The 26,719-nt window shown below is 47.0% G+C and overlaps 1 protein-coding gene and 1 pseudogene across 2 annotated transcripts in view; one reads left to right on the top strand and one right to left on the bottom strand.

The window, feature by feature from the left end:
- The window catches only part of PDPR (pyruvate dehydrogenase phosphatase regulatory subunit), a 38,637-nt gene extending 12,675 nt beyond the window's left edge, over positions 1-25,962 (bottom strand). The window contains exons 1-10 of one of the 2 annotated variants that reach the window (XM_007462944.1): positions 25,894-25,956; positions 15,090-15,377; positions 13,791-13,924; positions 8,650-8,731; positions 8,391-8,554; positions 7,463-7,584; positions 6,524-6,641; positions 5,621-5,770; positions 2,954-3,146; positions 1,355-1,479 (exon numbers count right to left, since the gene is read on the bottom strand). In XM_007462944.1, coding sequence (XP_007463006.1) covers positions 1,355-1,479; positions 2,954-3,146; positions 5,621-5,770; positions 6,524-6,641; positions 7,463-7,584; positions 8,391-8,554; positions 8,650-8,731; positions 13,791-13,924; positions 15,090-15,313 — 1,312 coding nt within the window. In that variant the 5' untranslated portion in view covers positions 15,314-15,377; positions 25,894-25,956. Of the gene's footprint in view, positions 1-1,354; positions 1,480-2,953; positions 3,147-5,620; positions 5,771-6,523; positions 6,642-7,462; positions 7,585-8,390; positions 8,555-8,649; positions 8,732-13,790; positions 13,925-15,089; positions 15,378-25,893 lie in introns of both variants that reach the window. The other variant, XM_007462945.1, reaches the window with a different exon arrangement.
- On the top strand, positions 10,783-11,637 carry LOC103081343 (60S ribosomal protein L6 pseudogene; annotated as a pseudogene).
- Positions 25,963-26,719: the final 757 nt, after the last annotated feature.

Here is a 26,719-nt window from a genome sequence, read left to right as displayed (position 1 = left end):
AGAGTGTGATCTCTAGTCTCTCACAGAGAGAAGACCGGACTTCACATCAGGCCAAACAAGAGGTATGTCAGCGTGGGGGGAGACTGGGAGATGACAGAGAAGGAAACCAAGCTGGCGTCCTTATACTGTGACAGTCTCCTCTGGGTTTTAGGTTCTACTTTCCCTTTCCCCGTTTTCTATCATGCCTGCAACTTCCATCTCATGAGAATTAGAGGCGGCCACCAAAAGTACTGTATTGTATCATCAAGAAGCTCCAGCTCATTTACGATTTGCACAGCTTTCAAAGTAACGATAGATGTAGAAACCTAGACTCTTAACAGTTCAACACTGTAACCAAAATATTCACTAAAGAACCTTAGCAGTATAACTGATTCACTCTGTTATAAAGCAGAAACTAACACACCATTGTAAAGCAATTATACCCCAATAAAGATTTAAAAAAAAAAAAAAAAGAACCTTAGCAGTTACACATACTGCTTCCAGGTCCTTTAACTCCCATGGATGTGAATTCTCTGCCACAGACCAAAAGTGAGCACACATGTGTGACAGGTCATCCAAAGGCCTCATTGCTAATGGAACCTCCAGCTACTAAACCAGCAGTCCGTCCTTAAAACAAGAATGCTGGTCACAGCCAATGCAGAATCTCAGTCCTGAGGATAACTATTCCCCAAACAGATATATTTGGTCAAGTCTGAAAACAGTTCCTCGGTATAGAAAAATGAAATTACAATCTGATTTGGTTCAATTCCTGATTCAAAAGCTATCTTTAAAGGGCACACTGGAAAATAAAGCCAAGACAAAGTAGTAACAAGTTAAAAGCATCCTTCAAAGTCAGAGAGAAGCAAAAACAAGGAGAAAGAACAGGAATGTATGTTGGGTATTTACATGAGAAATGGTTTCCTATCTTGCTAGCATAGGATGGGTTAATGACGAGAGTCACTCAAAGGAGCCTGAAGCTTTGAGACTAACTTGGCAAATTCTCTGCCTTGGAAAGCAAACCATGATCTAAAAGACCAAGTGAGGAGTGAAAGCATTCATTCTGACACAGCAAAGTGGAAAGGAGGCAATGCTGGGAATGTTCAAGAAGCTGCTGCCAGGAGTCTGACAGGAATCACCATCTGTACGTCCTAGTCCACTTTCCTGGTCCCCGAGGTAACTAAGATACAATACACTAAAGAAAATGTTCCATAAATGTCACATGGGCATAATGCCCCCAACACAGGCCTGAAACAGCCAAACTCAGAAGCCCAACTTGAAGCAATTACTAAAGAACCAAGGAAGAATCTGCCCCTCTGGATGACAGAACCAGTCAGATGCCTGCAACGATGGGCAACAGGGATAAAGCTTCACTTACGCATGACTTCCATGACACGGTGGCGCAGGAAGGTTCGGCTGCTCTGGAGGGCTCCAAAACGCTTCAGGTCCAGTTCCCAGACACTTTCTGAGGGATAGCCATGCACCATCCACTCAGCGAGGTACCTGTGTAGATGGGGGAAGTTGCTGGGCCTCTCAGCACCGTGATACTCTCAGCGCTGTACTAGGAATCAAGCACCAACAGAATCGAAAGACTATCTTGTCAAGAGTGGTTGAGCAATTCTGGGCAATTTTCTTAACTTCTGGAAGAAACAAATTATATCCATCTACTGCTCTCACAAGACCGCTATGAGGATATGAGTTCTAATGATAAGATTCCCTAGAAAGTATAGAGATAAGCCACAACTACGAAGAAATAAGACTAAAATATACATACAAATGTACTCCATACATCCAATGGGTTTTTTTTGGTTTTTTTCCTGTAAAAAGTCACCTCAGGAGGTTATACAGTTATCTGGCCATATCGCCTTTGCTCCAAACATTTTTGGTAACTTCTACTCCATAACTGTCTTCAGAGCCATTCTACAATTCACTCAAGAACACTGGCCAATTAAAAAATGTTTTTAAATTGTGGTAAAAAACACACAATGTAAAATTTACCATCTTAACCGTTGACAAGTGTATACTTCAGTGGTATTAAGCACTTTCACATTATCTGTAACTATCACCACCATCCACCTCCAAAATCCTTTTCATCAAACAAACTCTATATCCACTAAGCAGCTCCTCCCTACTCCCTCCTTACCCTAGCCCCTAGCAAGCACCATTCTACGTCCGTCTCTATGAATTAGACTACTGTAAGTATTCATATGGGTGGAATTATACAGTATTTGTCCTTTCAACACTGGCTTAATTTTTTATTTTTGGCTGCATTGGGTCTTTGTTCCTGCGCGCAGGCTCTTCTCTAGTTGCAGTGAGCGGGGGCTACTCTTTGTTGTCGTGCACATGCTTCTCATTGCGGTGGCTTCTTGTTGCGGAGCACAAGCTCTAGGCATACGGGCTTCAGTAGTTGTGGCACGTGGGCTCAGTAGTTGTGGCATGTGGGCTCTAGAGTGCAGGCTCAGTAGTTGTGGCTCACGGGCTTAGTTGCTCTGCAGCATGTGGGATCTTCCCGGACCAGGGCACGAACCCGTGTCCCCTGCATTGGCAGGCAGACTCTCAACCACTGCGCCACCGGGGAAGCCCCCTCGCTTAATTTTTATAGGTACCAAATTTGAAAATAAAAACTTGTGTGATCAGCGTGATCTTCTACCTCACTCACCACACCTGGCTATTTCCAAACTCAAATACATATTCAAAGGACCAACATTTGTTATGACTGAACTAGTACACAAGAACATCCACTGGCTCCAAGGCTAACTCCAAAGAGGAGCTCCAAAAACATTCCGTACAATGACGTGTCTGGAACATGGGGAGAGCCTCCCATGGCAAGTACTTTCTAGGGGACAACTCTCTCATGACACGTGTCTTCCTCTCATTATGAACATACTGGATTAGGTATATCACAAACCCTATGAACCAGAAGTAATTCCACAAAGGAAGAAGCCTCGCAAGCCGAACCTCAGTGGGAAAGACTTACCTTCCAGCTCCTCCACCGAATGAAAGGCCAGCAGAGTTCATTCCCGCCAGGACGAAGTAGCCTCGCACTGAAGGGGACTCGCCCATGATGCACCGCATGTCCGGGGTGAAGGTCTCGGGGCAATTCACCAACTTCATGATCTCCATAGTCTCCAGTTCTGGCATCCTACGCAGCAGGGAGCTCAACAGGGGCTCTGAGCAACAAAAACAGACCCAAACACAGTCCTCAGCTTCAGGGGATTCAAAACTCCCTACCCCTTACACTTTTCTATTCCCTCTCCTTTCAGAAAATGTCTTGTGGAGGTTTTCTAAGGTGAGCCAACTGGGCCATCTGTCAGAAGCAGAAGCCTTGGGGAAGTGTGGGGCATTCCAACAGAGTTCTTGGCATAAAGACGGAGAAAAGAGATACTCTTTAGAAGGGAAAGGAGCTACGGAAGAGTAAATACTACATCTGGCTATAGAATCTCAAAGGGATCAGGACTCACGGAAAAGCTCTTAAATGACCCCCAAAGAGATGTGCAATAAAAGGCAATGTTTCCCTAAGTTGGAACAGCTGCAAAAGACAGATCCTCAGCCTGTTTTAAGGTAAGTCCATCGTCAGGGAATGATCCCGTGGGACAGTGGTAAAGATGAAGCCAGACTGAAGCTGGCTGGTAGGTATTCACTTTTAAAAGTTTGAAATTTCCTAAATTTAAAGAAAAAAATTTTAAGTCCAAGTGGAAGGAAGGACACTCTTCAGTACAGACCCTTTCATATCTTTTGAATTTGGAACCATGTGACTGTATTACCTATTCGATAAATTAAAATTATTTAAAAACTGAGTAAAAGAACATATTAATGTAACTATTTTGCTTCTTAAAATTCTCTTCAATTTTAAATGAAGTCCTATCAAAAGAAGGTTTCCTCCCAGCCTAAAATTTCAGCAATGATTTTAGGTGAATAAGTGATAAGCCAAAAGTCCCTTAAACCAAGATTTTAATTTTAGGTCCCTGAATCTGCTCACCAATAACTGTATCCTTAGATCAGACAAACTCTGTAGACTATCCTCTGTAACCACCAAAAGGGGTTGTTACAAAGATCAAAAAAGGAACTACGGGTAATATCACGGTTCAGTTCTAGACCACTGCAATAAAGTGAATATCGCAATATAGCGAGTCACGTGAATTTTTTGGTTTCTCAGTACATATAAAAATTTTGTTCACACTATACTATAGTGTACTGTATGTACAATAGCATTATGTCTAAAAAAAACAATGTACATAACCAAAAACAATGTAAATTAAAAACTACTTGGCTAGATATGCAAGCAACCTAAGTGTTCATCAACAGATGGCTAAAGAAGGTGTGTGTGTGTGTGTGTGTGTGTGTGTGTGTATATATATATATACACACACACACACACACACACACACAATGGAATACTACTCAGCTCTTAAAAAAAAAAAACTTTTGCCATTTGCAATAACATGGATGGACTTGAAGGGTATTATGCTTAGTGAAATGAGTCAGAGAAAGACAAACACTGTATGTTATCACTTATATGTGGACTCTAAAAAAGAAAAACTAGTGAATGTAACAAAAAAGAAACAGACTCACAGATACAGAGAAAAAACTAGTGGTTACTGTTGGGGAGAAGGAAAAGGGGAGGGACAAGATGGGGGCAGGGGGCTTCCCTGGTGGCGCAGTGGTTGAGAATCTGCCTGCCAATGCAGGGGACATGGGTTCAAGCCCTGGTCTGGGAAGATCCCACATGCCGCGGAGCAACTAGCCCCGTGAGCCACAATCACTGAGCCCGCGCATCTGGAGCCTGTGCTCTGCAGCAAGAGAGGCCGTGATAGTGAGAGGCCCGCGCACCGCGATGAAGAGTGGCCCCCACTTGCCGCAACTAGAGAAAGCCCTCGCACAGAAACGAAGACCCAACACAGCCATAAATAAATAAAATTAAAAAAAAAAAAAAGATGGGGGCAGGGAGTCAAGAAGTACAAACTACTATGTGTAAAAAAAATAAGCTACAAGGATGTACTGTACAACATAGAATGTAGTCAATATTTTATAGTAACTATTCGTGGAACGTAACCTTTAAAAATTGTGAATCACTATATTGTTTGTACGCATGAAACTTGTATACTGTACATCAATTGTACCTCAAAAAAAGATCATTTAAAAAAATTTTCTACTTAGACTTCAATGTATTAAAAACTTCTAAAAAAAAGGAAAAAACAAAAACAAACCAAAAAAAACCCTTTACTGCTAAAATATGCTAATCATCATCAGCCTTCAGCAAATCATCTTTTGCAACAGTAACAACAAAAAGCACTGATCACAGATCCCCATAACAACCATAACAATTAAAAAGCTTGAAATATTGTAAGAATTACCAAAATGTGCCAGAGACACAAAGTGAGAAAATGCTGTTGGAAAATAGTCCCAACAGACTTGTTCAACACAAACTTCAATCTATAAAAAACTCAGTATCATACAGCAGAGTTTGACATGACACTAAATCAACTATACTTCAAAAAAAAAAAAATTGAAAAACGAAACCAAGAAAAAACTCAGTATGTGCGAAGCACAATAAAATGAGATATGCCCGTGTTCCTGAACAGGCTTTAAAGTACAACATCTTAGACAAATATAAGGCAATCTTGTTAGAATCTAGTTCACACACCAAAGTGATCCCAGTCTTCCTGTAGATTCTGAATCTCCAGCTGGTTCTTGCCCTCAGTGAAAATTGGTTTTGGGTTCTTCTCAAAGCCCCCAGACAGGATGCCACCCTGCCAGTTCCGAATATAAATTCTTCCATCGGCATCCACAATAGCTGAGGAAGAGAAATGACAAGGGGGTGGGGGGTAGAGGAGAAGACAGGGTTGAGCGGCAAGCCAGCTGTCTAAATGGACAGAAAAAGCAGCAAAACAAAAACACCCAAATTTGGACTTATTAACCAAACAGCATTCAGTGAACACAGGCATTCATTAGCTTTAAAATACTGTTCCCGGTCATGGGGGAGGATCCTCCCTCTCAGATTTACAGTGGAGACTGTTTCTCAGATTATCCCTAACCAGATCACTTACCTAGAAGCTTTGACTAGTTCTCAGAAACAAACTGCTTAACTGCCACTGTGCCATGTGAAAGCCAAAGAGAAGGGGGGACTGCGGAGCCCACTCCAGGGATGAAGGCCTCCAAGTGGTATCAAACCCTCCCTACAGCGCTGGGACTCTCTGAACAGCCCGAGTTTATAGCTCACCTGTGACATCTCCACAACGTGTAGCATTAAGTCAAGAACTCTAGGTTACATTCCAAACACTCTTAGTTTAGACCTCTGTTTGGGACTACCCGTTAGCTTGCAAACAAACAAAACTGCTTAAGTGCAAAGCCCACTTTGGCCATCCTTTCATAAAGAGTTATTAAAGTCAAGTTACAATGGGGTCCACCTCCCTGTACCATGCTCCAGAAAAGAAACAAAAAGAAAAGACTCTTCCGGGCGCAGTCTGTCCTTAGCAGAAAGCCTTCCTTTGCAGAGGACAGAACAGGGGCAAGGAAACAAGATTAAAAACAAAGTGCAAGTCCTCACTTGGTGTGTTGCTCTGCAGAGGGGTCTCCCAGGGGCGAGTCAGAAGGTAGAAGTGTTCGCAGGCATGTAACGGGATACTAACCGGCTCCTCGTTGGACAGACCCAGCTCGTATGCCCACTACAAACGGACAGATTGATTTGTGGGTGGAAGAGGAACAGAAAGACAAATGAGCAAGTGCAGCCTCTTGAAAAGAGTTTAATTTCAAGTGGCTTCTGTGTGCTCTTGCCTCCACGTCAGCTGTGGGAAGCCAAGTTCCAGCCTGCTTTAGTTCAGCTATTGGATGGGGAGCAACACTACGCCCTTTAAACCACAAACTCTGCTTTTTGAGCAGAGGAAGACAGATTTACTAGCTTGTGAAAGGAGCTCGTGGGGAGCAAGTGAGGCCCTTCTAACAAAACGCCTGGCCTCAACCACAAACCCCAAATATCAATCATAAAGAACTGCACATGGCAGCAAGTACTCCTAGGTCCCCTTAAGACTGTGGAGTGAGAGGCAAGGGACCAATCTGCCTTCAAAGCAGCAGCAGTTTAGTGTCCTGGAAACTGAATCCATGCTCCTGACACAATAAAACAGCCTAATACTCATCTGCTGGGTGGTAGGATGAAATGAAACACCACAGACAGACCCGACGCCAAGGACTGATTTCTGTCAATGCCCATCTCTCCTGGCCTTCCTGACCAGGACAGCGCCAATTAGCCAGCGGGGAGGAAGGAAAAGGTCATCCAGGCTTCTATTTGAGGAGTAAGAACAGGCTTCCGATTTGGAGTGAGAGATTCTGAGTTTTCCTGTCCAAACAAGAACCAGTGTGGTCCCTGACATCTGCTTAGTCCATCACAATATTAACTGTACATCTGTACCGCACCCCTCCCCCCCCAAAAAAATCCTGGAGACAAAAGTTAAATAAGAAAAGCAGTGACCCAGTACTGTCACTAACCTACCTGACCAGCACAGTTGACAAAATAGTGGCACTGGATCTGTCCTTTATCAGTCTCCACACCAGTGACTTGACCTTTCCTCACCATAACATGAAGAATACTTGTCTGGTCATAGATCTGAACACCTGTTCCAAGGTAAACAAAGAGTTGGGGCATCATCATCTGATGTTTCAGAATTAGGCATCTGCAGCAGACTCTCAACAAACATGGAAGAGGCCAGGTCGATGCTGGCCTTTAATTTTAAAAACCAAAAAGCTCCTGGAACTGCATCCTGAGACTGTGTAAATGGACATTTCCCAGACTGAAAATACCAGGCCAACTGAAAAAACTGACTTTAGTATGTAATCAAATTCCAGGAATCATGGGAATTCCCTGGCTGTCCAGTGTTTAGGGCTCTGCGCTTCCACTGCAGGGGGCACGGGTTCGATCCCTGGTCAGGGACATAAGGTCCCACATGCCACGCAGCATGGCCAAAATAATTCCAGGGATCATAAAAGGGGTAGGAGAGAAAAAGTGCCATTGGGCATCCTTAAATCCTAATCTACGTACATCATGAATCAGTTCATCCAAAGTATATAACACCATGGACAATGATTAGTCTTCCCCCCATTCATTCCAACATCAGGATATGACCCAAGCTGTGGATTAAATCCCCAAGGTGTGTTTCAACCTTAGAGCTTCTCAAGTCCTGTGGGGGAGAAAATGCCCTTAAACCTAAAGTGCTTTAAGCAGGACTAAAAGCAGTTCCTTGGAACTTAATAAGAAAAATGTGGCCCGAAGGAAAAATATTTATTAACAGATATTATATTAAGACAAAAATTCTAGGAGCCAGGACCCAGTATCCCAATATGGAAGTTGGCTGGTGTTCCTGCCCTACTGAGAGATGCTTTCTTAGACGACCTCTTCCTTCCTAACCCCAAAACGTGCTTACCATTTTGGGAGGCAGCACTGGCCAGGGCAAGAGCCACATCAGCGGAGGACACCACTGCATCCTCGGGGACATGCATGGCCCCCACCAGGTCGTGCACATTGAGGAGAGGGTGAAGTTCGGCGACTTTCTTGGGGGAGATGATCTCGGAGGGGATGCCTATAACACTGCCACAGAACACAGGGGGACAATGACATTCACTGCCCTCCGGCAGAGGTCAGGTGACAGTAAAGTCAGGACAGGCTTCTAGCCTCATACGTACTTCAGCCGTGAATTGATGCGCTTCAGGGAGATCAGCCGGTCCTGAGTTTGGGCCAGAAAGATCGAACCTGTCCTTATGTAACCTGGAAGAAAAAACAGCCCAAACTGAGACAGACCAGGCCAAATGCAGGGGGGCAGAGTAGCAAGCCCACTAGACTGTAAAGTGGAAGACCTGTGATGAGTCCTGGGCTGCCACCTCCCAATCATTCTCAGCTCACAGTTTGGTGAGGATCAAATGAGTCTAATGTACATAAAATCACTCTTACACTAGAAACGAAGGACACCATTGCTGAACAAACCTTTGGTTTTTTTTTTTTTTGCGGGGGGGGGGGCGAGAAGTAACAGTGACCATCAATTCTTCACTCCTTTATGTAATTATAATTAGACCCTTTCTCCTCCTATTGTTGGTGGGAGAGTAACCCTTGGTGAAGGCCACTCAGCACATCTTCCGCCTCAGCACAGCCAGCAGGCCTGTGACCTAAGCTCAGCCAATCTGATCCTCCTGGAATACTGAGTCTTGAGCAAGGAGGGGAATGGCTGGACGTCCCTCATCTCGGGAGCAGCAGCGTCCTGGCCACATGATTCCAGTTCCAGCTGAGGGACTGGCTGCTGTTGGGTCCCTACAACCTGGCCTCCACCCTGCCTCCAGCTGGCAGCCTCCTGCCAACTCTACAGGCCCCAATGGCCTTCCAACAAACTCCTTTTGCCCAAGTTAGCCATGGTCAATTCCTGTTGTTTGCAATCAGTGTACTGGATACGACCACTATTACACCTGAGTCAATGACAATCCTCCCAGAATGCAATGAGTCTTAGCTTTTATGAAGAAAAACTCGCATCAATCAAGTGTCTTTTTGAAAAGGAAATACAGTCACGATAATTTAAATATTTTATTGTTCCTTCACATCAGATAAATATGCCCTTCGCTGACAAGATTGCCAAGTTTGGAAAACTGAAATTTCAGAGCCTGATTTTATAAGTGGTAAATTTATCCTCAATATATTTACTCCTTTGCTCAATCCTGGGGTACACAGAAAGCAGAACTGTCCATACCACTGTGAAAAATAAACTTGCTAATTACGGGTCAATGTTTGTTCACATTTCCTTTTGTCTTCAACTGAAGGTGGAGTCTAAATACTGTGATCAGAAGTCCCTGGGTTTGTTCTTTTTTCCCCCTATAGTAAAGTTGTTATTCATACGAAATGCAACTAGATTATTTCGGATAGTGTTCCACTGAACATTCCCCCCTTTTCCTGATGGTTTTATTCTATATTTGAATATGCAAAATGTTTACACTGTTCTAAAAGTCAAAACTATACAAAGTCAGGCCAGAAATACCACTACACCCCCGGCCTCCACCCTGCACCCTCTTTCTCACCTACCCTGGGAGGTAACCAACCTCAGTACTTTCTGGTTTATCCTTCCTATGTTTCTTTCTTTGCAAAATTAAGTATACATTTGCATATTTGCTTATTTCTTCTTACACAAAAGTAGTACATTTTATATACTTTTAACACCTTGTTTTTCTCATTTAACAATTATCACAGAGATCACTCCATAGCAATTCACAGACATCTTCCTCCTCCTTTTTACATCTACCTAATAATCCTTTGTGGGGATGCTCCATTTTATTTTACCAATCTCATGCATGTATATCTTTGTACAAGATGTTCTTAAGTGGAAAAAACAAAGTACATAATATGCTTAATACAGTCTCATTTGGGTTAAAAAAAAGTAGACCTGTATATACATACAAACTAACCACAGACTAGTAACCTTCTGGTGGGTATACAGTGGGGAGGACCACTTTTTATTTTTAGATTTCTGTATTGTTCACATTTATCATAATGAGTATAAAACTTATTACATATGTTTAAAACTTTTTAAAAGTTCCTTCTGGGGCTTCCCTGGTGGCACAGTGGTTGGGAGTCTGCCTGCCAATGCAGGGGACACGGGTTCGTGCCCCGGTCCGGGAAGATCCCACATGCCGCGAAGCGGCTAGGCCCATGAGCCATGGCCACTGAGCCTGCGCATCCGGAGCCTGTGCTCTGCAACGGGAGAGGCCACAACAGTGAGGGGCCCGCGTACCGCAAAAAAAAAAAAAAAAAGTTCCTTCTGCTTTTTCCCATCTTGCAAGATGGCGGGGGAAAAGGCTGAGAAGCCAGATACTAAGGAGAAAAAACCTGAAGCCAAGAAGGCTGATGCTGGCGGCAAAGGTTAAAAAGGTGAAGCAGGTTAAGAAGGGGAAGCCCCACTGCAGCTGAAACCCTGTCCTGGTCAGAGGAATTGGCAGATAATTCCCGATCAGCTATGTATTCCAGAAAGGCCTTGTACAAGAGGAAGTATTCAGCAGCTAAATCCAAGGTTGAAAAAAAAAGAAGGTGAAGGTTCTTGCTACTGTCACAAAACCAGTTGGTGGTGACAAGAATGGTGGTACCCAGGTGGTTAAACTTTGCAAAATGCCTAGGTATTATCCTACTGAAGATGTGCCTCGAAAGCTGTTGCGTCACGGCAAAAAACCCTTCAGTAAGCATGTGAGAAAACTGCGTGCTAGCATCACTCCTGGAACCATTCTGATTATCCTCGCTGGGCGCCACAGAGTCAAGAGGGTCATTTTCCTGAAGCAGCTGAGCAGTGGCTTGCTACTTGTAACTGGGCCTCTGTCCCTCAATCGAGTTCCTCTGCAGAGAACACACCAGAAATTTGTCATTGCCACTTCCACCAAAATTGATATCAATGGTGTGAAAATCCCAGAACATCTCACTGATGCTTACTTCAAGAAGAAAAAACTGCGTAAGCCCAGCACCAGGAAGGTGAGATCTTCGACACAGAGAGAGAGAAATACGAGATCACAGAGCAGCGGAAGGTCGATGAGAAAGCTGTGGACTCACAAATTCTGCGAAGAATCAAAGCTGTTCCTCAGCTCCAGGGCTACCTCCGCTCTGTGTTCGCTCTTACAAACGGAATTTATCCTCACAAAGTAGTGTTCTAAACTTCTTACAAAGAACCTAATTAAATAATTGGGTCCAAAAACAAAAAAAAGTTCCTTCTAACCCACAAAGTAATTTTTAAAAATTGATTTGTCACCGACTTGGTAAATTAATGGTTTAATCTACCTGCATCTAGGTTTTTCATCTGTAAAAGAATGATCTGGGCTTCTCTGGTGGTGCAGTGGTTAAGAATCCGCCTGCCAATGCAGAGGACATGGGTTCAAACACTGGTTCGGGAAGATCCCACATGCCACGGAGCAACTAAGCCCGTGTGCCACAACTACTGAGCCTGTGCTCTAGAGCCTGCGAGCCACAACTACTGAGCCCCCATGCCACAACTACTGAAGCCCGCGCACCTAGAGCCCATGCTCTGCAACAAGAGAAGCCACCGTAATGAGAAGCCCGTGCACTGCGACGAAGAGTAGCCCCCGCTTGCTGCAACTAGAGAAAGCCCGTGCGCAGCAACGAAGACCCAATGAAGCCAAAAATAAATAAGTAAAATAAATAAATTTAAAAAAAAGAATGATCCTTCCTTATTATAAGATCAAATAATATGTGGAATACTTTCAAAGATTATTAAAACTTTTAGATTATCATGTTCAATCACCTGACAAAAATTACATCATGTGCAAAAGAAGCACTGCAGAAACTAGTATCTGCATAATCAGGACCCTTGGAGTGAACCAGTAATTCAGAGTAGAAAGCAGTTAACATACACCTCACATGAATGAACTATTTTCAGAGGATTAGCTTATTATATGTTATCATCAAATCTACATTGTACACATGTCACTTATTTAATATCTCAAAGCAGTCCACTGAATGACAGCAGTCATTGGAATGCACACCTGTACATTCTGCTGGACAACAAAATTCTCCAGCAGGGAAGTCCCTACATCATCTTTCACTGCATCACTGGTGAACTACAATGGGGGTGACAGATTGAGGTGGATGCCCTTACTCTCTGTTGGCTGACTTCCTCACTGCCCCACAGACATCAAAGAGAGATCAGGCCCAATAAAGGATTCCAGCCAGTGACCTCGAACAAAAGCTAGCCTAACTTACCTTACAGAAAAGAAGCCTGCAGCCCTGATTCCTCTGGAATCTAACCAGCTGAGCCATGCAAGGCTCAACAAAGCACGAGTAACTGAACCAAAGGACCAGGACTCAGCAGTTCCATTTCTGGGCTCATTATGTGGACCCTCTTCTGACTCAAATACTGGTTAGTATCTGATTCAAGTACCTTGTTGTCATTAAATTAAACCCAACCAAAAAGAACTGAAATACAGTTAGGTCCACGTCTATCATATTCAAGTTATTAGAAAATCAGTCTTAAGTTACAATTTACAAATAAGGTTACACTTCAGTTGGCAAAAAGAAAAGCTACCATTTTTTGTCAGTATTAATCTTGAAGTATCTGTGATCTGAATTATGCAAGGTCTGCCTCATACAGGCATTGTCCTGAATTTCAACACTGGGCCTCACTACCCTCTCATGATTATACTGTGGTCACCAAACTGCTTAATCAGCCACGAGACTGGGTTTGACTCTGGGCTTCTAGCTAATCCATCACCTTATAACAAAGCGCTTGACTTTCTTTCTACCTTGTTACCATATGGGACCATAACGTGGCTTCGTCTCCCTCTTCTTGGGACAGTTCCTACTTACTCCAGTATTATTTAACTTACAATTCTATGTCTTTACCCCCTTAATTACACAGGTAAGGAGAAATACATGTTTATGCTTTCTAGGTAGAAATATCCTTAATATCAATTTTTGAAGTGCAGTGGGTCAAACTATGATTTAACTACCAAGCACCTAAAGTTGAGTTGTTTCTTCTCCTCTTTATTTAGGAGCCAAATGTTGCCACTTACTATACTTCAATGAGTGAAATATATAGGAAATGGCCCAGGAAAACTTCCACTTTATAAGAATTATAGAATCTGAAAAGGAGCTAGGATACTGACTGAAGGCCCTCGATTTACAGATAAGGAAAGTGAAGACAGCTCAACAAGCTAAGTCACTTGCCCAAGGTCATACCCTGACAAGTGGCAAAACCTGTATTAAAACTTAAGTCTGAATTACCAAATCACAAGCTGACTTGGTATAGGACCAAATATAGTACTGAGTAAAAGAGTCTAGATTACCTGCTTACCTGTATGGATCCCTGTTTCTTGCTCTAACTGATGGTAGAGTTTGTTTGAGTAGTCTGCCATCTTTTGCTCAATGGTCAAGTGCCTAGCGGTGCTTAGGATGCCAGCACAGAACCTCGTAGAGCCAGCAGCCAGCCTGTAGGATAGATGCAAATGCTATTAGGTAGACGCATGTATCGGTGAATACAAGAAATTCAAGGTTTCTCATTATACCACTGTTGTAACATCCAAAGATGGGAACAACTGCAATGTCCATCAACATGAGAATGATTTAAAATTTTGGAGTTCACCTATACAACAGAATACTTTACGGCCATAAAAAATAAATGAACACTTTTATGCACCAATCCTAATGGAACAACCCTAATGAAAAAAGGCAGGTGAGGAACACTGTTTAAGGTATGCTACTACTCGTATGAAAAAGGGGAAAAAAATAAATGAATATGCATATACCCACATACATACCTACCAATACATATCTGATTATAAGAGTATCTGAAATGGTACCTAAGGAACTTAACTGGCTTCCAGTGAGGGAAACTTGTAGCTAGAGGTCAGAGAGCAGAAGGAGACTTTCCCCTGTACACTCTTTTACACATTTTCAAGTCTGAACTATGTAAATGTATCACCTATTCAGAAATAACCACACTTAAAATTTTTAAAATGTTGTCCAATTTGTGGTAGGCAACAGAACATAAACAGCATGGAACAGAAAAAGGACACTAGGTGAAAAGTGAATAAATTCGAATAAAGCAACAACGTTAGTTTAAAATAATGTATCACAATTGCGTCATTATATGAAACATTAATCCTAATATAAGATGTCAATAGTAGGTAAACCTGGATGCAAGGTATATGGTAACTGCACTATTCTTGCAATTGTTCTATAAATCTAAACTGTTCTAAAGTAAGTTAATCAACTGAAAAGGAACAGAAATAAGAAATAATGTAGCCAATTTCACTTTGGCTCAAAGAGGAAGCACCTGAGTCGCAGGATTTATTGCTGTATTATTACAACAAAGAGAGCAAGATGATAAGATGTGCTTTGAACTGGAAAAAAACACATCTTTTAGCTACTTGTTATGTTCCAATCTGCCATCTCTCTGAAACCCAGAAAACAGGAGTATTAGGCATCGCAAAACAAAGTACCAAAGATTTCACTTTTCTGTAATTCTACTTATGCTACTTAGTGACACTTACATTAGCTATTGCTGAGTCAGTATTACTGAAATGAGAGGGATGAGGGAAGCCCATATAATCAGTGCAGTACAGCCCCAAGCCATATCCAGCTTGATCCCTACCTGCCCTGCTCCAAAAGGACGATATCCTTCCACCCCATCTTGGAGAGATGATAGGCCACAGATGTGCCCATGATTCCACCACCACAGATGACCACCTGTGCCTGGGCAGGCAGGGCCACAGAATGTGCTTTGGCAGCTGACGCACCGCTTCTGGCTGAGGACCACTTCTGCCATCCTTGGCTGCTTCTTGGTCTTCGGACCACCGATAGCAACTGGTAAAACATCACGTCTGTCAGCAACTGGAAGACGTGCTCTCACTCAGCAAGAAGCAGATCCCAAGAATTCAAACTAGACAGAGAAAACCAAGAGCATAAGATTAACGAGAGTGTTGAAACACAGAACAGTAATTGTACATTCAGCAAATGTCTGAGAACTTACTGAGTTCCAGACACATTGCTAGGTATAGATACAGCAATGAAGACAAATGAGGAGGTCCCTGCCTTTACACAACTTACATTTGAGACAGAGAGAGACAAGCAGCCAGTATACAAATAAAACAAGTAACAAAGCTAGTACGACGGAGTCACTAGGGGCACACCAAAATATCATGGTCAGAAAGAAGATGACATTTGAAAAGACCTGATGGATGAAAAAGAACCCGCTATGTGAGAGTGTTTGGACAGAAGAACCAGCATGTGCAAAGGCCCTGAAGTGAGATAGAGCTTGAGGAGTCTAAGCACAGAAAAGAGGCCAGTATGTCCACAGCACGTGAGGGAGAGGAGGTGACCTGAGACCGAGCTGGAGGTGGCAGTGACCAATCGTACACAGCTCTTGGATGCCACCACGAGGAGTGGGATTTATTCTACATGCAAAGGAAAACACTAAAGTAGGGGAATGACATAATCTGGTCTGTTTTTCCAAGATCAGGCTGGCTCCATGGAAGGCTCCTAGAAGGACAGGGAAAGCAGGGGTGAGTCAGGAAGCTATGGCAGTTCTCCAGGGGGGACACCATGGTGGCTCAGACAAGGATGGTGGCAGCAGAGTCAGAGAAATGACTGGATTGTTTGGGAAGTAGAAAAGACAGAACTTACTTGCCAACAAACTGGATGTTAAAACGGGAAAAATGGAGAAATAAGGATGATGGTTAAGTTTGTGGGGTAAGCAACTGGGGCCACAGACTATGTGAGATGGATCAGACATAGGGAGGGAGGCTGTGAGGGTGTGCATACGTGTAAACAGTGAAAGGTCCCAGTCTTAGATGTCAACAGCCAGAGACCCAGCAGGCAGCACGTGGAAACAGGGAGCACCAGCTGGGTTCCCAAGCCTGAAACCTGGGGGTGTGGTAAGGGAGTCATTAGCATATGTACAATATTTGAAGCCCTAGCATCTCGAGGAACAAGACCCGCAAGGCTCTCGGCATTTACACACAAGGAAGAGAACGAAAGGACTACAAACAGGACTGAACGCTGTAGACACAGAGAGCGTCCTGAAAAAGAAAGTGGCTAAAGAGATAGAGAAGGAGTGGCCAGTGAGGTGGAAAGAAAACCAGGCAGAGGGCACAGAAGCCAACAGAGGAACGTGTGTGAAGAAGCGGTAACTACAGAGGGTGCTGAGGGGGGAGCAAGACGGCCACGTGTCCTCCAGATGTGACAGCACAGAGCCCCAGATGTCCTCAAAAAGAACATTCTCAGGGGAATGGCAGGGAGAGAACAGAGACCAGAACAAACTAAACAGTAAGCGAGATGAGGGAGTGAGGCAACTGCTACCCCGTGCTCTGAGGGGAGCAGAGGAACTCGGGGCCGAGCAAGGTGGTCTGTGTTTAGGGCTGGGAGCTATTAAGCATGTTTCACTGTGGAGGGAAAAGTGTTTAGGGCTGGGAGCCAGTAAAAAGGGTAGAGACGGCAGAGAAAGGAGAGGCAAGAACAAAGGATGAGGCCCAGGAGAAGGAGAGAGAGAGACGGGATTCAAGGCTGCAGGGAAGGACAGCTCGCCTCATGCTTCCACGGCGATGGGGGGAGTTGGTACCAGGTGTGCGCTCCTGAGAGCAGAGGATCATGAGTCCCGTCTGGCTGATCACTTACACACCAGTCACAGGCTGTAACCAAGACATTTCTACAAGACAATAAATATCCTACGTTAGACAAGGAAAAGCGTGGAGGCCAGGTCCACGGGGATGAGGATCGTGTACAGAGTAAGACCTAAGCTGAGCCTGGGAGGGGCAAAATCGGGACAGAGACGGGAAGCACACACCATCAAGTTGCAGAACAAGCCTGACCCTAACTGCCTGTGAGACAGGCTGGGACCTGGGACCCTTTGTTGCAGTGCCTGCACCAGGACAAACATCTCCTGGAGCAACAGAACACAGAGAAACAATAAGGGACTAAAAATAACTGCATGCAGGGCAGCGGGGGCAAAAAGAACAAAGATACAAAAAGGCCAAAACCCACCTGCCATTTCTGAGGTGCCAGAAGCAAAAGCAGGCTCCTGGCATGATCCCCGCGCACAGCACCACCACGGGGGTGGGCAGACCACCCAAGCCACCCCCTGGCCCCACCCACCGATCTGCCCCCACCCTGGGGGAGTGAGCAAGGGAACCTGCTGCTTGCTTTTGCTCCCTTGAGTTCCGATAAAGCCTTGCCTCAATTTCTACTGATTAAAGAGTCCAAGAATGCACTGGTGGATGACAGCAAAGGACGTGGCTCAGAGGCCGCAGCTTCTATGAACCTGGGGAATAGCAGAAACTGAAGTACGGTGCAGCCAGACCATGGAGGCCTCTGACACTTGGTCCAGTACCACAGGCTGAATATGACAAAGGCAGGGTTTTAACAAAATTAATCTAACAGCAAAACGGGACTGTTCAAGTTTCAAGAAACTGAAGAAAGACCTGCTCGCAGACTGTGCGGTCACAGACGTACAGGAAGACGAGGCCTGAAGACCAGAGTGGGGGTGACAAGCAGACGTGAGGGCAGGACGTGGCTGGCAAGTCACCAACAGCACGTCCACCAGCAGCCTCAGGACCCAGCACGCTCCACCATCAGTCGGAATCACCTAAGGCCACGTATCAACACCCGTCTGTCAGAGGACTCTCAGATCTGTGACGAGGGCAGGCACAGACTGCATACCAAGAGAAATCCCAGCCAACTAGGGACTAACTCTTCTGGCCACCTTGAGGTCCCACCACGTCTCATGTCCCTGTCAAACTCTGTCTCAAGATGGAAGCTTCTCCACACAGCTAGTCTTGCTGTAAGCTCATCTCCACATGACCAATTTCTCTCCCCAGTTCCAAACCATCTGTTTTCCTCCCCTAAAACCTCTATGGGCGCTCTAGAACACCCTTACCAAAGTGACGCACCCACCCCTTCACGAATGTTCTCTCCACCCTCTGTCTTAATGGAAATGCAGCTCTCCTGAGGGAACTGTCACTGTCACACGGCCAGCCCTGTTCCACTGACACCATCAAGAGGCACGGCCGGCATCCTCCTTGCTTCTGAACCATTACCACTCAGTCACACTGGGAAGAGACCCTGTTCCTCTGTGCCTTAAGCTAGCAGGCACCCCTACCTAGCTCCGGGCTAATTCCTATTAAGCCACAGGCACAGCTCTTTCTACATCCGGGTTCTGAACCCATAACATGGCTCTTCTCCCAACCTTTAACACCACCTCCTCTCTTCCTTCATCGAAGCAGATAACCTGTCTCACCTTGTTCCCCAAAACCCCACCTGTAAACCTCCCTGCATCAGCAAACCATCCCTGCCTTCCTTCACAGGGTCAGAAGTTAATCCCTTACAGTGGCCTGGATCCCCCTTCCTGCCCCTTCCCCTGAACCGAGCTCCATCAGCTGTCCTCCCTTTCACATACCTTCACATTTACCTCCTTCTCCTCGGCATTTAGATGTGCTCAAGCACCCCCTCCCCCTGCCCAGGGGATTTAAGAAATAAAACAAAGCTCCAAATCACTCTTCAATTAGCAATTTTTAATTTTTAAAATTCTAAGTTATAAAATGATGGTCTGCAAAAAATCAAAAACAGAGGTAAATGGCTTCCCTGGTGGTGCAGTGGTTAAGAATCCGCCTGCCAATGCAGGGGACACGGGTTCGAGCCCTGGTCCGGGAAGATCCCACATGCAGCAGAGCAACTAAGCCCATGCACCACAACTACTGAACCTGCGCTCTAGAGGCCAGAAGCCACAACTACTGAGCCCACGTGCTGCAACTACTAAAGCCCATGTGCCTAGAGCCCATGCTCCGCAACAAGAGAAGCCACTGCAATGAGAAGCCTGTGCACTGCAACAGAGGAGCTCCTACTCGCCGCAACTAGAGAAAGCCCGCGCACAGCAACAAAGACCCAACGTAGCCAAAAATAAAAATAAATAAATAAAATTTATCTAAAAAAAAAGAAAAACAGGAGGAAGTTAAGATTTCCCTCCACTCAAAGGTCACCAATACCACTGTCAATTATATTTTCCCAAAATGTTATTTTTGCAGCAATGAGCTGCCCTGACGTCCACTTGTTTGCCACCAGCTTTGTCTTAAGTCCTTCTTTTATTACCTTGGTGATGGCACAGTCGGCCAGTGGACTTTTTAAGCAAAAATTTCCTAACATGTATTTCACAACCTATCTTTTCTACTTCACAATAAATAATGTACAGAAAGGATTGCTTATATTTTGTTTTTCACTTTTCCCCCATCCTACTCTCTCCTGCCCCACCAGGCCACTGCACTCCTCTCACCAGGAACGCAAATGTTGCTCCTTTCCAAGGGCACTTTCTGGGCACCATCTCACTCCCTCCTGTCCACACTCTCTTTCCTTGTTTTCTGTGGCACCTTCTGCCCCGATCACTGGCCTCTCTCCTCTGCCCTTCCCTCTGTGTTGACGTCCCCCAGGGCTCCCTGAGGCCAGCTTCGCTTCCCCATCCACCACTGTTCAGGGTGATTCCCTTTCCTGCCGTGACTGATGGCCTAACCCATAGCACTCCTGAGTCTTAGACCTGCACGTCTAGTGGAAAATGGGCCACCTCCACTTGGACTCCCACAGGTCAAACTGAGCACATCCAAAGGGTAAAGCCATCTTCCCCAACCTCCAACTCTGCTCCACTTCCTGTGTCCCCCAGGAACACCATACACTAGAATCCTGGGTGTCATCCCACATTCCTCCCTTTCTCTCATCTCCTCTCTCCAGTCAATCATCAAGGCCTAACCAACAACCCTACATCCTAAATCTCCCTCCAATGGATCTACTATCCATCTCCACTACCCTGAACTGAGCACAGCCTCTGTTTACTGCAGAAGGTTCCCAACTGGGCTTTCCGCCTCTAATCTGCACACCATTCTCCCCACGCCCCACAGCCTTCACACAGAGGCCTGAGCACATCTCTGAAATGAAGATCCTATTTCGTGCCCCTGCTCAAACCCTTCAATGACTATCTGGTGCCCTCAGAAAAGTCAAATTCCTTAATAGTAAGTGCAAGACCCTGCTCACTTCTTATCTCTGATCTCATTTCTCTTCTCTCTCTCCTCTCACACTCGCATCAAACCTAAACTACTTTAATTCCTCACACATGTCAGGCATGAACTTTCTCTTCCACCTCTGGGATTTGTGCAGACTGTTCCTTCTCAGTGGCATAGTTCCTGCCACCCCGCCCCCCAAATAAAGATAATCCCCGCAGCTCTCAGCCTGTTTGACATCTTATTTGTTCCCACTCTCCCCCCAACACTCAGGTACTGTTCTATATTTCCCCAAACACCCTGCACAAGCCCCAGCTCAGAGCCAACCACACTCTGTAACGGTCTGTCTGCTAATCAGGGAAGCAAAACAGCAAGCTGCTTGAGGAGGAAACAGACTTCAGAAGCAGACAGATCTGGGTCTGATAATCTCCCCCACCACTCATTAGCTGTATGACTTTGAGCAAGTTGTTCAATCTTTGTGGTTCAGGCTGCTCGTCTGTTACATGGGCTAGGAATACCTACCTCACATGGCTGCTGCAAGACTAAAGCACAAATGCAGGAAGAACATGGCAAGTGGCGCTTCAGAAGCACTTGGAAAGTGGTAGCCTTTAGCCCCCCTGGGATAATGGAGCTCTCTGAGAGCAGCGACCACTTATAACTTGATCAGGGTTGTCACAGCAGGCACCTTGAAAATACAACCTGACAATTAAATGAGAACAGAGAACAAAGGAGATGGGGAAAAAATTCAGTGATGACTCAGATCTCAAGGCTAGGCCCCCAGATGTGAGGAGATCTCTAAATAACCTGACATAATTTTTTAAAAAAGGTTATATTCTTATAGGTAGTTATGATGTGCCAGGCACTGCTCTATGTATACAACTAATTTAACCCTCACAAATCTAGAAGATGTTACAATTTTTATACTACACTTGAGGTAAAGGAGGCACAGAGACGTGAAGTGACTGATCCAAGATCCTACAATACTGGTGAGTGGCAGAGCCTCAATTCAAAGCCTGCCAGTTCAGCATTAGAGTCTGCCATTGAATCATTACTTCACGCTACCTGTAAATTAGGATTAGATGATTAAAAAAGGGTAGCTGTGAGAGAGGCCAGAACCACAAGGCACTTCCCCGAATAGAAAAAAGGAATTGCAAAGGTAGCATTAAAAACATAACAACAGGGACTTCCCTGGTGGTGCAGTGGTTAAGAATCCGCCTGCTAAGAATCCGCCTGCCAATGCAGGGGACACAGGTTCGAGCCCTGGTCCAGGAAGATCCCACATGCCGCAGAGCAACTAAGCCTGTGCGCCACAACTACTGAGCCTGTGCTCTAGGGCCTGTGAGCCACAACTACGGAAGCCCACGCACCGCAATGAAGAGTAGCCCCCGCTCACCACAACTAGAGAACGCCCGCGCGCAACAATGAAGAACCAACGCAGCCAAAAATAAATAATAAAAAAACCCCAAAAACATAACAACAGATGAGTTTCAAGGTGGAAGAAATAATACTAAAAGGCCAGGGTGATAAGAACCAAGAAAAGGATTTTTGACCTTGTGCTCATCATGACCTTCAAGAGTCAGTGAAGTCGTGAGGACAAAAAAAGAAGGATTTACAGTGGATGCAAACAATGCAGGTACAGAAGGCATCACAGTCTATTCCAGTAGGCTTGGCAGCTAAAGCAAAATAAAAGTTGAGAGCAAAGGAGATAAAGCCAGTAGAGAAGAAACGGAAGATGTCAAAGACAACAAAGTAAAACACACACCTGGTTGAAAGTAAATTACGCGTTTAATTTCTGCTAAGGAGAAGAATTCCTGCTAAATCTCAATACTGACGCTGGTTATGCTCAGATCTGCGTACACCAACAAGAGCAAGAGGACAGCTCCAACTCCTTCTGAGCTGTTCCTCTGCATGGTCACAACACCTTGTACAAATTGGCTGCTGGTCACAAGGGAGACTGGGTGAGAAGAGACGGATTAACACAACATTTCCCACACCTGCCTCCAAATGAGAGCCACCTGGGACACGTGTTTTAAAACACATTCACTCACACTCACACTAACAGGCTCCCTCTCTGGAGATTCTGATCCTGCGGTCCAGGGTGCTATATTTTTCAACAAGTGCACCAGGTGATCAGCCAAGTTTGAGAACTTAACACAAATCTCTAGCCCTAGGAACGTGTCCCCTTCAGCCCGGCTACCTCGCCGCCCCGCAGTCCCCGACAACATGCTTACAAGGCACGGGCGAAACGGACGTGAAGATGCCAGAATCAAATCTCGGTGTCATACACATCAGGCCCAAAGGGTCAAACGTTGGGAAGAGAGCTCACCGCCTCGGCCTGGACGTTTCCACCTAACCTCACCGCTGACTCTACAGCACTTTTACTGGTTAGTTAAGCACAAGCGGACCGCACGTTGCCACGCGGGAAAACAATTCCGCCTGCAGAGACGACCCAGCTGGACAAGCCCGACCCACGCTGGGGGGTGGGGGTTGGGGCTGCCTGTCCGAGGCGGGCCTCAGGAGCGAGGTTACCCCGGCCGCCCTGGGCATCCGGGATGGGCTGCGGGCGCCTGGCAAAGTCGGCGCGCTGGCCCCGGGCAGCCGGGCACGGGTCCGCGAGACGCCACCGCCGCAGAGAGGCTGAGGGAGACCGGGCGACGCGCTGTCGGCCCCGGCGGGCGGAGTCCCGGCGCCAGGACGCGCCTTCCGAGGACCAGGCAGAACCGACGGGAAACGAGGGACGCCGGAAGCCCCCTGACCGAGACCACAGCGGAAAGGGGGGGCGCTGCGGGTCCCGGGCCGCCACGGTCCGCGCGGACGGGGACGCCAGAGCGGCTCCGCAGCTTCTCCTTACCTCACGGGCGCCCTCGGGCTCCGCGCTCAGCAACACTCCGGCTGAAGCGGGGCAGCAGCCACAACCGTTATCGGGGTTCCCGGGGGCCGGAAGGTGGTACACGGATAGGGAAAGGGGCGGGACAAGAAGGAGGAAAAAGTTCCGGCGAAGCTTGATACGGCGACCTTCCGCGCTTTACGGTGCCTAGCAAGGGTACGCCGGCACGTGACCTCACTCGCGCACGCGCACCGTGACGTTAGTTGGTAGGGCTCCGCCCCCGACACGTGGGGCTTGTTTGGGTCTCCGGAGGCCCGGCCCCTAAATGGGGGCCGCCTCCGCCAAGATGGCGGCGATTTGCGGGCTTGGTGTTTGAGGCTCGCTTTAGGACTCTAGCCTCGGAACCTGCCATTTCTGCAGGTGCAGTTCTGACGGCCGAGTTGGTGGCAACCCCGCTGCAGTGTGGGGAGAGAGCGGGGGTTCTTTCTTCCCTTGAGGCGAGTTCCCCAGGTCTTGTCCCACGTCGTCCGCTGCCCAAAGACACTCTAGTCCAGGGCGTAAAGAAGATTCTTGGACTGACAGCCGCTTTGTTTTTTGGAAGTCGCCCGGGTCTTCTTGGGCGAATCGCTAGCAGAGCAGATGGGAAATCCTGTCTGCTGGCCCGGCCAGACCTCGGAGGCAAGATAAGAAGACCTGAGCTCTGGGCCGGATCTTACTCTTTGCGCCTTCTCTGCTTGTCTGGACCAAGATGTTTATCATACATCTTGGGATGTATGATAAACGCCACTATAATTATTGTAAAGGCTACAATTCATTCTTTGCATTTGTAAATGTCCAGCTCAGCTCAGCCTTTTCTGTCCCTGTGTTGCATCAGCATGTGGTCCTGAGGGCGTTTGAGGCACTTTATTATTATTATAATTTTTTTTGTTTTTGGCCGTGCCTCGTGTTTTGCTGGATCTTAGTTCCCCACCAGGGATTGAACCCAGGCCCTCGGCAGTTGAAGCCGGAGTCCTAACCTCTGGACCGCCAGGGAATTCCCTGAGGCACTTCAGTAAATGGGAACTTTCTCACGAGCCCTGGTGGTGACAGGCACACAGGGTGACCGAGCATTTCTGCCCTCTGCAAATGTGGTATTAACATTGTGCACAGCTTCTATTAAGCCAGATTTCAATGAAGATTTTCTTTTCATGTCACTAGGTTTGTAAATTAATGAACAGACGTTTCACTACTCTTGCCATGTCTGCTTGAGAAATGTTCTATATCTGTAGTTACCAGGCATGTGTATTTACCATCACTAAGGATAAACATTGCACATTAAACGGTTGTCCTGTTACCAAAGTGCAGATCTGAAATCCAGTCTGCTGACCTGGCCCGACCTCGGAGGCAGGATAAGAAGACCTGAGCTCTGGGCTGGATCTTACTCTTTGCACCTTCCCTGCTAGTCTGAACCAGAGGAAGAGGAATCACTCACTCCATCCTCTCAGAAGCTCCCCATCCACTCCATCACCCCGCTTACTATCACATCACCCTGTTTTCCTTCCTTTATAGAACTTGTCACTAAATTAGATCAGTGTTGACTGCCTTTCCCACTAGTTGCAAGCTTTGCCCTCTCACAACAGAACCTAAATCTCATGCACGACTATGTTCTCAGCACTTGGAACTGTGTTTGGCATATTGTCCAGTAAATACGTCTTTGAATGGATAATAATCGAATGGGCACAGGTTATGCTCCATTGGGGCCACACTCACCAATTCCCATTCTTTGGATTCAAGCCCATCTCACCACACAAGCCAATTTTGTTTAATGGATGGCCTCTTGTGGCCGGGCATTGTGTTAGACGATGGGATAAACATTGCACAAAAACCCATTGTCCTGGTCTTCCCTGGTGGCGCAGTGGTTAAGAGTCTGCCTGCCAATGCAGGGGACACGGGTTCGAGCCCTGGTTTGGGAGGATCCCACATGCCGCGGAGCAACTGGGCCCGTGAGCCACAACAGCTGAGCCTGCGCGTCTGGAGCCTGTGTCATACACATCAGGCCCAAAGGGTCAAACGTTGGGAAGAGAGCTCACCGCCTCGGCCTGGACGTTTCCACCTAACCTCACCGCTGACTCTACAGCACTTTTACTGGTTAGTTAAGCACAAGCGGACCGCACGTTGCCACGCGGGAAAACAATTCCGCCTGCAGAGACGACCCAGCTGGACAAGCCCGACCCACGCTGGGGGGTGGGGGTTGGGGCTGCCTGTCCGAGGCGGGCCTCAGGAGCGAGGTTACCCCGGCCGCCCTGGGCATCCGGGATGGGCTGCGGGCGCCTGGTAAAGTCGGCGCGCTGGCCCCGGGCAGCCGGGCACGGGTCCGCGAGACGCCACCGCCGCAGAGAGGCTGAGGGAGACCGGGCGACGCGCTGTCGGCCCCGGCGGGCGGAGTCCCGGCGCCAGGACGCGCCTTCCGAGGACCAGGCAGAACCGACGGGAAACGAGGGACGCCGGAAGCCCCCTGACCGAGACCACAGCGGAAAGGGGGGGCGCTGCGGGTCCCGGGCCGCCACGGTCCGCGCGGACGGGGACGCCAGAGCGGCTCCGCAGCTTCTCCTTACCTCACGGGCGCCCTCGGGCTCCGCGCTCAGCAACACTCCGGCTGAAGCGGGGCAGCAGCCACAACCGTTATCGGGGTTCCCGGGGGCCGGAAGGTGGTACACGGATAGGGAAAGGGGCGGGACAAGAAGGAGGAAAAAGTTCCGGCGAAGCTTGATACGGCGACCTTCCGCGCTTTACGGTGCCTAGCAAGGGTACGCCGGCACGTGACCTCACTCGCGCACGCGCACCGTGACGTTAGTTGGTAGGGCTCCGCCCCCGACACGTGGGGCTTGTTTGGGTCTCCGGAGGCCCGGCCCCTAAATGGGGGCCGCCTCCGCCAAGATGGCGGCGATTTGCGGGCTTGGTGTTTGAGGCTCGCTTTAGGACTCTAGCCTCGGAACCTGCCATTTCTGCAGGTGCAGTTCTGACGGCCGAGTTGGTGGCAACCCCGCTGCAGTGTGGGGAGAGAGCGGGGGTTCTTTCTTCCCTTGAGGCGAGTTCCCCAGGTCTTGTCCCACGTCGTCCGCTGCCCAAAGACACTCTAGTCCAGGGCGTAAAGAAGATTCTTGGACTGACAGCCGCTTTGTTTTTTGGAAGTCGCCCGGGTCTTCTTGGGCGAATCGCTAGCAGAGCAGATGGGAAATCCTGTCTGCTGGCCCGGCCAGACCTCGGAGGCAAGATAAGAAGACCTGAGCTCTGGGCCGGATCTTACTCTTTGCGCCTTCTCTGCTTGTCTGGACCAAGATGTTTATCATACATCTTGGGATGTATGATAAACGCCACTATAATTATTGTAAAGGCTACAATTCATTCTTTGCATTTGTAAATGTCCAGCTCAGCTCAGCC

Source organism: Lipotes vexillifer, unplaced genomic scaffold (assembly GCF_000442215.2).
Source record: "Lipotes vexillifer unplaced genomic scaffold, Lipotes_vexillifer_v1.1 scaffold70, whole genome shotgun sequence".
In the NCBI taxonomy this organism is placed as follows: Eukaryota; Metazoa; Chordata; class Mammalia; order Artiodactyla; family Lipotidae; genus Lipotes; species Lipotes vexillifer.
Note: the sequence above shows the minus strand (reverse complement) of the source record. Positions and strands in the feature narration are given on the sequence as shown.